At 34.4% G+C, this 15,435-nt stretch overlaps 1 protein-coding gene across 1 annotated transcript; it reads left to right on the top strand.

The window, feature by feature from the left end:
• The first annotated feature begins 1,101 nt into the window (after positions 1 to 1,101).
• Positions 1,102 to 15,132, top strand: LOC128545899 (sodium- and chloride-dependent betaine transporter-like). The gene is made up of 14 exons (XM_045345526.2): positions 1,102 to 1,372; positions 5,918 to 6,063; positions 6,302 to 6,454; positions 6,888 to 7,077; positions 7,944 to 8,076; positions 8,676 to 8,810; positions 9,092 to 9,195; positions 9,722 to 9,849; positions 9,950 to 10,062; positions 10,742 to 10,873; positions 11,904 to 12,003; positions 13,162 to 13,262; positions 14,101 to 14,265; positions 14,759 to 15,132. The coding sequence occupies exons 1-14, from the start codon at positions 1,158 to 1,160 to the stop codon at positions 14,912 to 14,914; spliced, it is 1,971 nt and encodes a 656-aa protein (XP_045201461.2). The 5' UTR covers positions 1,102 to 1,157; the 3' UTR covers positions 14,915 to 15,132.
• The last annotated feature ends 303 nt before the right edge of the window (positions 15,133 to 15,435 follow it).

Below are 15,435 nucleotides of genomic sequence, written 5' to 3'. Positions count from 1 at the left end.
ACCATGTAAAGTGCTTGGTATTTTGCTAATAATATTACCCAAATATTCCATATTGGTCATTAACAGAATGGCGCTGAAGCCGTCGAAAACACCTATTTTTATACATAGTTGTTTAAAAATGAGAGAAAATGCGTTACCATGGAAACACGAGCCCCGCGACATATACATTTTAAGCTTATATTAGAAAGCTTACGCGCATATTAGTAAAATTATCAATTATGCAGACTTCTACGGATATCAATGAAACTAAAATACACTGAAAAGTGTTAAATATCCGTATTTTCCTTCTTCTTTCAATATGAAATACCTTTGGAGGGTCATGTTCTTCAAACCTGGATAAAAATTGAACTTGAAGGGACAGAGACAAACGAAATTGAGATTGTAGTAGTTATAACTTCATATTACACGAAATACAAAAAAAAATGCTGCGGCTCAACTAATTTGAATTTACCCTTGTAACAAGGTAACCTACCTCCTTAAGGTATTATCGATATCGGAGATTTAAATATATTATCTATAAATATCCAGAATTCAAAACAAATCGCTTTAAAAATAAATAAACGTGTTTTTTTTATTATTACATTTTCGTCATAATTAAAACTGTATAGATATTACCAAAAATGAAATAAAGACAAGGAAATAATCTTTATGTCAATTTTTTCATGCATTAAGCATTTTCAAAACATGTTAAATGATATGGAAAGAAAGTTGATGAATACGCAGGTATCGATGCGTTATATTTGCTACAGAATTTGAATAATATTTACTCTAAATTCTCATTACTGATTGTCAACCCTATGTGATACAGTGTCACACGATTTTCTTGACAATTAATGGCTTCGGGCGAGACAGTTCTATGTCTAAGTTGTTTTGGAATTACCAGTAAAACAAAGAAAACTGACACATTTTAAATAACTTCTGAAAAATTAACTAAATTACACAAAGTTTAAAGATTCTTATTACTCAGGGCAAAGTAGCAGAAAAAAGAACAGAAGACCACCTGACAGATTAATAGTTGTATGCAAGATGGATACGTCAAAGCACGCGAAGCCCATGAATAACTCAAAAGATAGATATTTACAGGAGACGGACACTGATTTACACAGGAGACATTGTATTTCGGGAATGACGCAGGATTTGAAGAGAAAGAAGCTCTGATGAAAAAGAAGACTGAAGGATATGGAAACGAATCGAACGTAACTGAATGTAGAGAGATGTTTGGTTTTGATGAAGATTCAGAAAAGAATGACAATTCTGTGGCTATTGAAGAAGACAATCGCGGTCTATGGGGTAACAAATGTGAGTTCTTTCTTGCAATAATGGGCTATACTGTTGGCTTAGGGACCGTATGGAGATTTCCTTACTTGTGTAGGTAAGTTTGACTGGATACTATTCAGATTATTTTCATTATAGAGAAACTAACAGACCAAAATTTTAGTTTTCACTGTCTAAAGTGTGGGGTTTTTTTTGATACTACAAAGCCATTACTATTTGTTTGAACTTAATTATCATTAATATCGAAGTTACGTCAACTAAACTTAATTCCAAAATCAAAATGTCATTTTTATAGATGTTACCTCAACAATTTTATTCCCCGAAAAATTTAATTAACGAAATCAACAAAAAAAATTAACATGTTTCTAATTTATTGATAAAATCATTCACATCATACATTTCGCATAGAAAGAAAACAGAGAGATCATTCACACAAAAAAACATAAACATTATGGCTCCTTTGAAAACTTCCGTCAGAATTTAAAGCTAAAATTTCAAATAGAGCATTAAAGTCACATCTGACAGTTTCCTAGATATATATAGGGGAAAAAAATCCTACAGACAGAATTTCTTTAAACTTTGTGTACTGACTGAGAATCAAGTTTAAGAAATATGTATAAAAATGATAGATACCTTGCTTGAACTTGAATTATCTGCCCTTGAAAATCAGAAAATACTAAAATAATATCCAGTTTTCAAGGGCAGATAATTCAAGATTAAGACAAGGAAGCTGTGTATTTTAATTTATATTTCTGTTTAAGTCATCATTTGCATTCAGTACACAAAGTTTAAAGAAATTCGGTCCATGGAAAAGACCACACCTTGAGGTATCATTTTGTCATGTTCATAGTCAAGGACATTTGCCACAGTGCCTATAAAATTCTTCTTTGAACTGTGTTTACTGACAGAGAATCAAATCAAAAACAGAAATATGAAATAAAGCAAACCATAGGTACCCAGCATTGGCCATGAATTGGCCATGAATTGTTTGTCCTTGAAAGTCGGAAAGTACTGAAAAAATCTATTTTCAAGGGAAGATAATTCAAGATCAAGCATCGGTACCTATGATTTTTAATACATATTTCCGTTTTAAACTTGATTCTCAGTCAGTACACAAAGTTTAAAGAACTTCTGTCTGTAGGAAAATGTTTGCCTATATACATATAGAAACTGCCAGATGTGTCTTTAAGTTATAGCTTCAACTTATTCTTCTGACTGGAAATCCCAAAATTGAATCGACACGACCATATAGTTTTTCACTGGATTTAACGATACAAAATCAGGAACTGTATTTTTATCGGAAAGCGAATTACAATTGAACGTGGGCGTGTCTTTTTGACTGTTGAAAAGATCGATATTCTGACATTTCTTTTGATTTCTAATTCTTATAAAAAGCAAACCATTTATCTTTGGTTTGCAAGTCACTGTAAAAAAGTAAATATATGATTTGACTGCTATTTTTTGACTGTATTCTATTGTTTCTCTGATTGGCTGAAAATGGTTCGAAAAGTAATGAGTACATATCATATCAACTTATCTTGTGTTATAAATAGTACGATATAAAAATAGATCGAAGTAGGTGCTTGGAAAGCCAGTATCAACCTAATTTGGTCTAAAAATAGGCGGCAATATTTCAAATTTCAATCGTCAGATATAATGAGAATACAATTGTAATAACAAGACTGACACTACAACTATTCGGCTCGGTAAATATAACTTTTTTTGGGGTTGATAAATCCTGATATCAACCTATGGAACCCAGATGGGATTTGCAAACGGGATTGTCATGGGTCCCACATGGGCTTCAGAATGAATACATTGGTGTATCAAATCGATGAAACATTGTATATGGGTCCAGTGTGGGCAAATAATTATAATATCTGTCCCATATGGGACTCGTATGATACATTTGCCCAGATATAGCCCATATGGGTCCCTTATAGGCTTGCGTGCTGGGATAAACATCTGACCAAGTGTAAATTTTAGTCTTGCCCGTTTAAATACGTTTAATGATAGTTGCGAGCCAAGTCATGGCCAATAACTAAAAGTCTATATTCAGTCGATAATGCAGATCTAGATGTTTGTGCTTACAAAAAGTTAATTGATGATGAGGATAGCGAAGGTCATTGTTTATTCAGTATATGCGTTCGGGATGAATCACCATGGCAACCGTATTTTGACGGAGTAGGTTACTGTTGATAAACATGCAGAAGCAATTCATATGATAACGATCAGCGTTGCACCCATTGTTGTGCATTCTTAAAACATTCAGGCACTGCTTTGATATCAGAGGTTTCTCTACAAAGCCTAATTGAAAGGACAATCCTACTAAAATCCAAATTCGAACCTGTGTCCAGACGAGGAGCAGAGCGGTGTGCAATTTTGCATGTAACATTATCTGAATATAAATCTAGAACTATGTACATCCAGATTTCAAACTATGATTTTGTAGAAATATAAAATCGAAAAAGATTCAGTTTTGTCCAGACTTTTGTACCGGTACTACGTGACCATTGTAACCATGACCAAAAGGTCCTAAACCGTTCCCGGTTGATGCCTAATGAAAAAAGGTTATATGACTTCCTTTAAAAATGACATACTTATACCTAGAGATAATATAGATCGACCATTTCTGACAAGTATATGTGAACAGAAAAGTTTAAAGCTAGAAAAGAAATTATCTAAAACAAACAAGCCGAAAACATCAAAAACGAAAAGTAACCTGAGAATATATGTTTAGTGCATCTAAATACTGCAACTGTAATTCAAGAAAGAATCCATGTTTTTAAATGAACAATCTTTGTAGCCGGGCCATTTCATATAGCCTTATTAATTGAATGTATGTAGCCTACAAACCTTTATTCACCACAATATATGAATGTATTAAACAGTATTTTTAAAAAAGAATTGATCGTCCGTATTTTCCCTATCACAATCAGGATGTCCGAATTTTTCCGATTCTGTGTCCGTATTTTTACTACCGCGTCCGAGTTATACCGTTTTTGACTGTGGTTGAAAACATGCTGTTTACTAAATTCTGAGTGCATGAAACACTATAACCAAACGGTAATACCAAACATAAAGATATCCGAATATATATTTAACTCCCTGGGGTCGAAATGCGACTATAGGCGTTATATTTTCTACCCCTGTAGCGTCGATATGCGATTATACGCGCGTTATCAGGACTCCCCAGGACGGCGATTGACGAGTATAGTCGCGGCACCGAGATCATGATGATTGCGATAATTACTTGTTAATTTTTGATAATCTTGACGAAAGCAAAATTACTTTGCATACTGGCTATTATTTCTTTGATGTCATAATTACTAGTTGTGCTAATAATTAGTTCCCTTGTTAAAATAAATGTCTGTAACTATTCGGTAATGTAAATGAAATAAAAAGACGATCTCTGCTGTGTTTCCTTCATACTGTATTTCAAAAGAGTAAACTAATTTCGTCGGCCAGAGATCTTTCTTAAATGAAGAAAATATTTATTTATAATCATGCTGATTCTGAAATATCAGTTCTTTCGGATGATGATTCCGACGATGCGATTCCATTATCAGACAAATGAATGGTCGGAAAATGTTAACTTTTAGAAGGCTGAAATATTGGTACACTTACATCACATACGATACAAATGGATAAAAAATAACACAACAAAGCATGTTTCATAAAATACAAAAAAAGTATATGTAAATAAACGCATGTTTGTAAATTTAATAATTATTCAAAGATGGATGTAAATATTACAACTTAACTGTCTCAGCGCGTGACACAACACAATAAACCACTGATATTCACACAAAAACGGGTGTTAATTTATGTAATGCTGATGTAAATATTCAGTGATGCATTTCTATTTATTGGAATTTAATGTTCAAATATCTATTAAACGCAGTAGGTGTGTTAAAACTGTGAATATTTCGAAATGAAAATTTTGTTCTATTTGGATATAAGCTACGGACGAAATTGGATATAAAAGATATTTGTTCAAACTTCGAGTATTTTATAAGTATATTTTAATTTACACCCAAGTTAATAATGTTCCCCTGCATGATTTCAACTGACTGTATGCGAGTGTGTTTATGATAAGGTTAGATAATGTTCTTCGACGTCAGGTGGTAATACTTATCCCGCCGCAGCAGGTATGTTACGATATCGGCCTCAGGGAGTTAATGTTCTTGTACCCGAGTTAATGCGCGGTGGGAAGATATGAAACGTCCAACGCTGGGTTGCAAAAATCGTCCGTATTTTCCCGGCTGTACCCTATGGTATTACGCAACAAAATTAGTTTTAAATCAGACAGTGAATAACACACAATTTCAGTCTTCTTTGTTAAGTAGGAACATATCTGGTCGTATTAGAATACTAAATAAACTGTGACTGTTTGCATTCCTAAACTTGAAAATTTCAACATGTTCGTCTTTTGTTTCACGATCAATATGTAAAAGTACATGGTTATAAACTTAAGTCTGCATTAAATATATCCAGCTTTCCAACATGATGTTAGTTTTATTCGTATTTCATTCTTTTTAAAAAAGTACTGATTGAAAATAACAACTCTTGAAACTCTCTTAATATACATAAACGCACATGCGCATACGTATTATATTATTAAACCAATACCTACTTTCAGCCGCAATGGTGGCGGGGCATTTCTGATACCGTTCTTCTTGTTTATGATCACATCTGGTGGTCCACTGTATTACCTAGAAGTGTGTCTGGGACAGTTCAGTGGAAAGAGTGCTGGACTTGCTTTTGAGTTTTGTCCATTGCTGAAAGGTAAGAACATTTTCCCTCAGTGATTGTAAAATAATAATTCAGGATAACCTGCTGGCAAGTAGCTGTGTATACGCGTTGACGCATGTTCGAGCATTTAATTCTGAAATGATAACATAATCAAAAATTGATAGATGAGACGCAAGTTTTTACCGTATTCTCTTTGACATTACTGTTATTTCTTTGAGTTGTTTTCCAAAATGTATTACTTGTATCAATCTTGTCTATGTCACTTTTCCAGGTATAGGTCTGTTGCAACTGATTATATCCCTAACTGTCATGTGGTACTGGATGCTTATCATGGCTTGGATTCTGTATTTTCTGTACAACTCATTCTTTCCGGTGTTACCTTGGAGCACATGTGATAACAAATGGAATACAAATAGTTGCATAGGTATGTTCTTAAGTTTTTCCTTTAAATTTCAGTAATGTCCAATGGCTTCCGTAAGAGAATACGTATATCAACAGAAATTATATCTTTAAAACAATTTCTATGTTTTGACTGAGGTGATCTATCAAATTGTCAGCCATATTTTCAGCTTGTTCGATCAAATTTTGTCAAGAAATGACTTTACATTAACTTTACCTTCCTGTTCTGTTACTTGTTGTCACCTATCAGTTCTAACAGACAAATACCAGTCATTTGGGAACTTTTTTTTCACTATGTCAAAAGTGGATAGAAGTCAAATATAAGACGTAGATTTAACAATTTTTACGCAACTTAACAAGAAGGTTGTGTCCCTTGCATTCCAATTTTTGGCACCGCTATATATATTCAAAATTAGTGTATGTATACGAGGGTTTAGTGTCATACTGATTTTCTTTAGGTATTTCGGAGCTGTGGACTGATACATCTGTAAATACAAACTATTTGCTCTCCAATACGTCAGTGGATAACAATGTTTCAATTGCCACGAGTTACAATGCGTCATTTGAATTCTACAGCAATTCAGAACAACTTTTCAACACAACAGCAACAGTACTGAAGCAGCAGTCGTCAGCATACGAGTTCTGGGAGTGAGCTTTTAGTTTATATGTTAATGGAATAGTTAACGTTTTACCGTGAATTACTTTCTACCAACACGGTTTGATCAACGTATTGCTCCTGTAAGGAAGCTATCTACATGGCTTACAGAAGGTCGATGGCTTTACTAAGGTGTCCGCCCGTGGCTTAAATAGTACGAAGTGGTGTGTCTGATATCTTCCTCCGCTAATTAAGAGGAACAGACGCCAAGTTTTCTCAATTAAACCGTGCAATACATGTGTATGCCCATATTATTTCGCTTAATGCAGTGGACATGTAATAACACTCGGCAATTTCTGCGTGAGTACGTACTCTCTTTAAGCAATCGGCTTTCTTTGGACTTAAATATGGCTCAAAATACATGGTATTTATAGGTTTATGTTCATTTAACTTTGTGTATACGCATTGAATGGCATATATTATAGATAAAGTACTGATGACGAATAGAGTTTGAAATATTTGGACTAAAACGGCTTAAATGATGGTCTTTTATCACCAAATAAAATGACGATTATATATCAACATACTAGTAGAGTCAAATCTAGATGTAAAGACCACGCTTCAAGTATAAAGTAATGGTCTTTATAGACAGGTGATATCTAGACACAGGTAATTTTACACTATTTGCTAGTAAACGGGAAGAGGAAATAGTGGCATTTATAATATGTTTTATAATTTTATTGGTCTTTATTCAGGGGTTGTCTAGGGGGCGTGGGCAGTGTTGCATTTTCCATTTCTACTCATGAACAGACTCAATCAAACCGAGCAATTTTCACTGCATTGTTCTCGGTGCTTCCGAGGGACTTCTTTCCAGATTTTATTTACGCACAAGTTGGAATGTATTTTAATAATTTTGCAGGTACCGAGTGATAAGGCGATCAGATGGTTTGGACGATATGGGAAATGTTCAGCTGCACCTTCTCATTTGTCTGTTTCTATCGTGGGGCCTCACTGTTGCTGCGGTAATCAAGGGTGTAAAATCACTAGGAAAGGTATGATGAGCGGTAAAAATAATCAAAGTAATTAGATAATAATACGAAATTCAATTTTCTCCGGTTAAACGAAAACCATTCGAAGAAAATTATCCCCCCCCTCTCGTAATTTTACTAGCGTATCACAACATGGTGCACGTGATTTTCTTGATAGTGTCTTGAAATCATTCAGCGCTTGTTCGCTCGAGAAATGTTTAACTATATAGAATTGAAAACGATTTTCAGGTTCTGAGACTATTCATAAAGTAATATTTAATATGAACGGACACAGAATTGTTTAACTATGAACATGTACAATCTACCTAAATAAAACACAATGCTTTTCTCAACGATTTTAGTATGTAACGAGTTGTCATTGCTAGTACCTATGTTTCACTCATATACTATTTTGTATTCGAGTTTTCATTGCTAGTACCTTTGTTTCACTCGTATATCGTTAAATCCGTAATATTGCATGGTTATCCTTTACGCGACCATGTATTCTTGTATTTGTGATCTTTTTCTTTATACGATGCTTCCAAAAGTAGTTTTCAAAATGTTGTTTCACGTCCGACTTTCAGTACATAGTTCTAAATCTGTTACTGCCTTTAACAACATAGGTAGTTTACGTGACGGCAACAGCTCCGTATATCTTCATTACCATAATGTTTATCAAGGGACTGACGCTAGATGGGGCTTTGGATGGAATTATCACATTTTTAAAACCTGATTTTTCTAAATTGCTCACAGCACAGGTATCGTAAATATTTTTGTTTTGCTTTCATATATCAGAACTTGTATAGTTTCCTTCTTTGTAATGAAAATGAAATTCAAAATATACATTTCTATAAATAGTAATTAAAAATCATATAATATAGATATATTTTCACAATATTTCGCTAATCTAGACGTTCTAATTACATACGGTTAGTTTACAGTCAAAACAAATGCGTACAAAATAAGTATGTATAACATTACATGCAAGATTGTGCATCGAAAGCAAAGGTTGCCAATTTCTGTGCCTTTCTGATTTAAGGTCTGGCTAGACGCAGCAATACAAGTGTACTTTTCTCTTGGTCCGTGCTGGGGAGGAGTCATCACAATGTCAAGTTACAATCCGTTCCATCAGAAATCTTTCTGGTAACGTATATTTGTGATGAATTATTCAAAATGATTCGGTCCCTCTGAAACGTTTTAAATTCGTTCTCTTCCGGACGGTGTAGACTCTATTACCCAAAACATTCCAAAGTAAGAAGTTCGGTGCTACTGTTTTCAACTTAGCTTCTGTATTTATCATGGAATGTTTTGAATAGCTGGTCCATCTTTGAGTTTATACAAAGAAAAGTGTGGTAAAATTAATCTTACAGAGTTGAAGTACTGCGGCACTGTTGATATTGATTATATATCATTGTTTATGTTCTTTTTAATCTATTTTTACAAACTCCCTTAAATTCTATTGGAAAAAAACATCCCAAAGGATTTTTTCCAATAAGATCCAATTGGTATAATTGAAAACAAATATCCCATGGGATAAAACAGTCCAATGGGATATTCCAGTAACAAGAGGAAAAAATCAATTACACCTATTTCTGTGTTTTTAAATGTCAGGTTTATACCATCATTATGTTGCTCTACACATGAACTGTAATAGTTTGATACCTTTCAGGACATCCACAATGTGCGTGGTGAGTGCAGCATTCACATCATTTTATAACGGTTTAGTGGTTTTTACTCTCCTAGGATACATGGCGGCCTCTACGGGTAGGTCTGTTCAGGAAGTGGCTTCCCAATCAGGTATGTAGAATTATCATTGGGTCACAAAGTATGGTCAATTCGGTTTTTTCAGTTTTCACATTATATGAAATATTGTAAAGATGTTTTCTATATGCTTCAGGTCCAGGTTTGGTGTTTGTGGTATTCCCAACGGCTTTGAGTCAAATGCCATTTCCTCAACTTTGGTCTGTTTTGTTCTTCATCATGCTGGTAACCGTGGCGTTTGACAGTTTGGTAAGTAAACATATTTCTTTCAATATTGCTTATAAATTATCTATCGATTTGTGCAGTAGAAAAGATTAAGTGGAAACTCCACAGGTCGTGCAATACGACAAAAATGAAATGCCTCCTAGCAGAGCTCAACATCTGCTCATGTTGCACGTGACATCTGCAGATGTGTTCATACGACAGTGTACATGGACCCTTCGATTATACACTTAGAATACTATTCCATGAAAAGCGCCTTATGGCTACAAGTGTTCACTTAGGCTCATCACACTCTGGTCCTAATGGGTATAATTTCAAAGAAACAAAAATTGTCGCTTCGCAAAGATATTCTGTTAAAGGAAATGCATCGATGACTTTCCTTTAGAACAACACAGAAGTATGATATTTTAATAGAATAGATATGGAAAGATCATTTGGATGCATAGAACGCAACTAACCAAAATAATGACATACTCGCTTTAACTGAGTCTTTGATGTAAGGTAATGTTCATGTGCAAACACCCCTTAGGCCTTCATATAAATGATATCAAAATATCTAAATTAGTGTTTTTAGCTTACTACAAAGACATATAAAAACTTTGTGAGTGTACCATTAAATTTAGAAATGAACTTTTGTCTATTTGCAAAAATCTCCGAAACACATGACATTTGTCCTCGGTCTAATACATTCTTTATCTTTTTTCAGTTTGGAACGTTCGAGACAGTAACAAGCGCAGTTGTTGACTTTTTTCCACGCCAGCTTATATCTAAACGCACATTGGTCAATGTGTCTGTAGGTCTCGCTTACTTTGTCTTTGGCATTCCACTAACGATGAATGTAAGTGCATCTACTGGTCATTTAGGAGAACCTGGCAAAATAATGAAAACGCATTTATCTGTTATGGGTGAACCAAACAGCCGGCATGATACTAGTCCAACTCGTGACGTAATTATCACTTTCATTTCCTTTCAGTCTGATATTAATGGACGGACCGTTAAGGGAGGTAACTAATGTCATGGATTGGGACTAGCATGATACCTACATTTATTTTAAACAAGTTATTTATAAAATATAGATATTGTTATGGCGGCTAAATGGTACACCAATATCAAAAAAATGTGTTTATATTGATTTGTTAAAGTAACGTTATCGTAAGTGATAAATACATTGAAACATATACTTTTCAAATATTTTTATGATTCCTTAATGGAATAATAAATTCAACCATCAGTATTCCTAGATAATTCAAGTACAAAGTATCAAACCAGTTTTCAGGGCATTGCATTTGTGCAGGTACTGATTAAAACCTATATATAAAAGCAGAAAACAAAGTCCTAAGAACGCAGGTCCTTGAACTGAAACCCTAAATCATACTTAGCTCATGCCGTATCGCATTGTCATACATCTTGTCGCATTGTGATGCGTCTTGTCGCATTGTGGTGCGTCATGTCGTGTGTCGTTCCATATTGTCGCGCGCCATGTTGTGCGTTGTGTCGGACGTCATGCATCCACCGAAAATACAACGGACGACACACAACATGAGCAAAAAAAATATGTATGTTGACAATATCAAAATATACGCAAAATGCATTGACAAAAGGAAAGCAGACAGCCAAAGAGTAGAAATTAAACACACGAAGAACACAGTGGGGCACCGCCATGGAAACGGTTTGTGGCAAAAACACCACTGAGTAGTTTAACAGGTTAATTTCAAGTATCAGCAAAAAGTTAACAATGACCAATAAAGGGTTTTGAAAAATAAGGAGACAGATCTTTGAGTTGGTAAAACTTTAATTATGGAGCAAAAATTATAATTCTTTCATACATAAAAATAGAAATATATTTGAAAAATATTTATCATTTGTAGGGTAGTATGTATCTTTTCCAACTAGCGGACTGGTATTTCTCCACATTTGGGCTTCTTGTTGGTTCCATCTTCGAATGCATTGCTCTCTGTTGGATATACGGTATGTTTTAAGGACAGATTCTTATAAAAAGGCTCATTTTAGATACTCTTCAGTTCATTCCGTAGCCTGGTGACTAAAGAATTTTCATTTTTCAGGAGGGCGCAAGTTCGAACCCCACCTAGAACATTATCATTGTTTTCTCACACTTTTGTCACCTTTAAAAATGTTCTGTTTATTGCTTAAATTTGCAAGTCATGTATATGTTTTACAAATGGACACGGATATTGAACATGGATGAAAAATCCGGGAATAGTCGATTTGATACCTGATTATACATTCTATATTAAACTGGTTGCAAATTGCCTATATACAAACTGACATGGAAATTGAACATGGAATGACCAATTCAGGGATGGTCGATTTGAGATCTGATTATACATCCTATTAAACTGGTTGCATATTGCCTATAGATGTTTTCTAGTATATTTTGTGTTAGATCTTTCATTAAACTGTGTTTTATTGACATCTTTGTCAGACATTTTAAAGAAATTAAATTAAATAAGCCTAATATAAGCAATAAAAAGTTTGTGCGTTTTAGTTCATCAGAATTTTGTTTGTTTTATTAGATCATATTGTAAGGTATCTATAAATATTTGGTCTATTTTTGATCAATATTAAACAGTTATTTTGTATTTCCACAATTTGCTGAGTTTCCACCTCTGTGGGTTCGAAACCGCATTGGGTTGCAGGTTATGTTTACAAGGAAACAGTCCAACTGGTTAGCGGATGGTCGTCGATTCTACCAAGGTGTACCTCGGTGCCTGAATTAGGTGCATTTTAGTTTGGGTCTCTATTCATCTATATTTCATTTTAAGTCGCAATATGACCTAAATCGTGGCATGGTAACTTAAAATCCAATAACAGGTGACCACCGAGACCGAGTGGTTAAGGTTGCTGGATGTCAGCGTTGTCGGTTCTAGCCTTGCTCAGAGCATTGAATTATTCATGTGAGGAAACCATCCAGCTGGCTTATTGGATTTCGATGGAGCTCGCTCGTAATGAAATGATGCACGGAGCGGAACCTAGTGTCCTTTTCCACTTTCTAAAGCTGGAAAGTCACCATATTACCTAGAATTTTGTCAGTTTGACGTTACCCTCCCCCACTCCACAAAAAAAAACCAACAGAGCATTGCAATAATATTTGTTCCTTCATCACAGGTACTGATAGATTTGCTAAAGATATAGAGATAATGACTGGTAGGAAAGTATGTGTTATGCTACGCATCATGTGGGGAGTTTTCATACCAATAACTCTTATTGTAAGTACATGTACACACTAATTTGATGGCTTTGACAAGGCCATGTCGCAATTTTTATACACGTATTTTCTGTCTCCATTTACTTACGTACTGTATTTCTATATTCACATTCAATATATTTAAAGTCTTTGTAAGTCCTTTGTTCATCATTTATATGATATTTATGACAAAATTATTAGCTTTACATCGCGAAAATTGCAGTCGATCTTATGCGGCATAATATTGCGCTCCTGAAGTCACAAAATAGTTCCGCTACAGAATTGTTATGCCTACCCACAAAACAGTAGGTCGGTCTAAGGGTAGCTACAATAATTTGATTGTTGAAGTAGGCTAAATACATCAAGGTTGTCCTTGAAACTGAGTCTTAACGCCACCCTATCCCAAAGGGATTATCTGTAATTTATTTGGTTTCGAAAGGAAACATTCTACAATATAATAGCTTGAGTTAAAGCAGAACTTTAAAAATCATAATATCAGATACTATTTTCAACATGCATGAAGAAGAAACACGAGATAATCCAGAAAGTAATTACATGAATGTACTAAAAATATGCTGCCGAATTAAAAATCGTGAATCTCTTAGTCTGAAATTAAAGTCCAGTATAGCCTTGTTGTACTGGCTTTATAGAGGCGCAGTGTACACAGTTGTGTTGTTCAGGATGAATATGGATATTATTGATTGGATAATAAGTATATAAACAAGTTCTTGTCGAATTAGATAGAGAAACTGGTAAAATTTTAACCAATGACGAAAGGCGTAGCATCTTAAGGTTTGGTAAAGCTTCAAAAATAGCGACATACGTAACAGAACATCACTGAAAATTAATTACATTTTCAGATTGTTTTCATTGTTATCCTGGCACAGTATACAACGCCAAAATATGGCTACGATTACAGTGCTGGTGCGATAGCAACAGGGGCCTTCATTGGAATGTTGCCAATTCTAGCAGTTTTCTTGGCGGCTGTAGTAACTTTATTAAGGAGTAAAGGTCACTTTATGCAGGTAACAAAGCTTGTCTCTGATCAAATTTATATCATAACCATGCAATATTTCTTTATTTCATTTCTCTGAAATCCTTTTATAAAGTAATTATGTTCTTTAGTATTTGAAATTCGGGATGTGTTTTAATTATATTAACGCTGGTGGCAAGTGACTGCGCCTTTGCCACCAGTGCAGACCAAGATCAGCATGACTGATCATCGTCTGCAGAATTCGCTATTCAGTTAGTAAATTTTCACTGAACACCCCTTTGAATAATAAGTGGTACTTCCAAAATTGAATAATGGACAAGTCCATCCTTTAAATATAGCAGGGTAAAGATTAATATTGCTGAGAAATATTATACTTAAAGGGAATCCCCAGTATACAAAATAAAAAAATTACATGCTTGATAGAAATTACCCTTCAGTTCAGATGACTTCTATAAAATAACATTGCGTGGCACTTATTACATGCGCCTAATGCATGTACTTGTATTTGTTTGATATTTTCCCAGCGCTTGAAGACCAGTTTGAAACCCAGTAAGGAGTGGATTCCGCATGACAGAAAAGCTGCAGAGGAGTACATGGAGAAACCTTACACGTATCCTGAGACCTGGTGGGGATATATTGCGTTAAATTTGAGAGGGACAAAAGACAACCCTGTCTTCTGAACTTGTAGATGCCGCAGTTTTCAGAATTTACATGCATACGATGACCTTCATTGCGGTCGTAGCACAACAAATTAATAGCATAACTTATCGGTCAATATATAGTTAAAGCTTTTGCCCGAGGTCCGAACGACCGGTGGTAAATAATTTTGATTCAGTTATTATTATCTGTCTTTGTTATGTTATAAATGATATGTAATAAACTGACAAATACGTGCTGAGATATATTTCTTATTTATTTTAGTGTTATTTTAACTCTACTTCCTTTTTCTTCATACTGCTTCTCCAGGAGGTCAAAGTGAGTGTTGATTTTATTTTTTCACATGACTAAATGCAAAACCACTAGAAAGACTACTTCGCGTTGATTATTTTGAATAAGTTTTATAAATGTGTATACCTGTGGAGTGTCCACTTTTCCTATTTTATAAAAGATCAGACCTTGGAAACACCAAGAACAGTGAAACTACAATTAAAACATATCATTTACTAGTAACACATTTATTTTTATAAATTAATAGGTAAAA

Source organism: Mercenaria mercenaria, chromosome 7 (assembly GCF_021730395.1).
Source record: "Mercenaria mercenaria strain notata chromosome 7, MADL_Memer_1, whole genome shotgun sequence".
Taxonomy (NCBI): domain Eukaryota; kingdom Metazoa; phylum Mollusca; class Bivalvia; order Venerida; family Veneridae; genus Mercenaria; species Mercenaria mercenaria.
The sequence above is the reverse complement of the archived record's forward strand: the minus strand, read 5'-3'. Positions and strand labels throughout refer to the sequence as shown.

Bases quoted from the DNA above. Each gene is read 5' to 3' on its own strand.
- LOC128545899 (XM_045345526.2), top strand. From the start codon at position 1,158: ATGAAAAAGAAGACTGAAGGATATGGAAACGAATCGAACGTAACTGAA. The intron at 8,077-8,675 runs GTATGATGAGCG...TTAACAACATAG, and splicing joins GTGTAAAATCACTAGGAAAG to GTAGTTTACGTGACGGCAAC. The intron at 8,811-9,091 runs GTATCGTAAATA...TTCTGATTTAAG, and splicing joins CTAAATTGCTCACAGCACAG to GTCTGGCTAGACGCAGCAAT.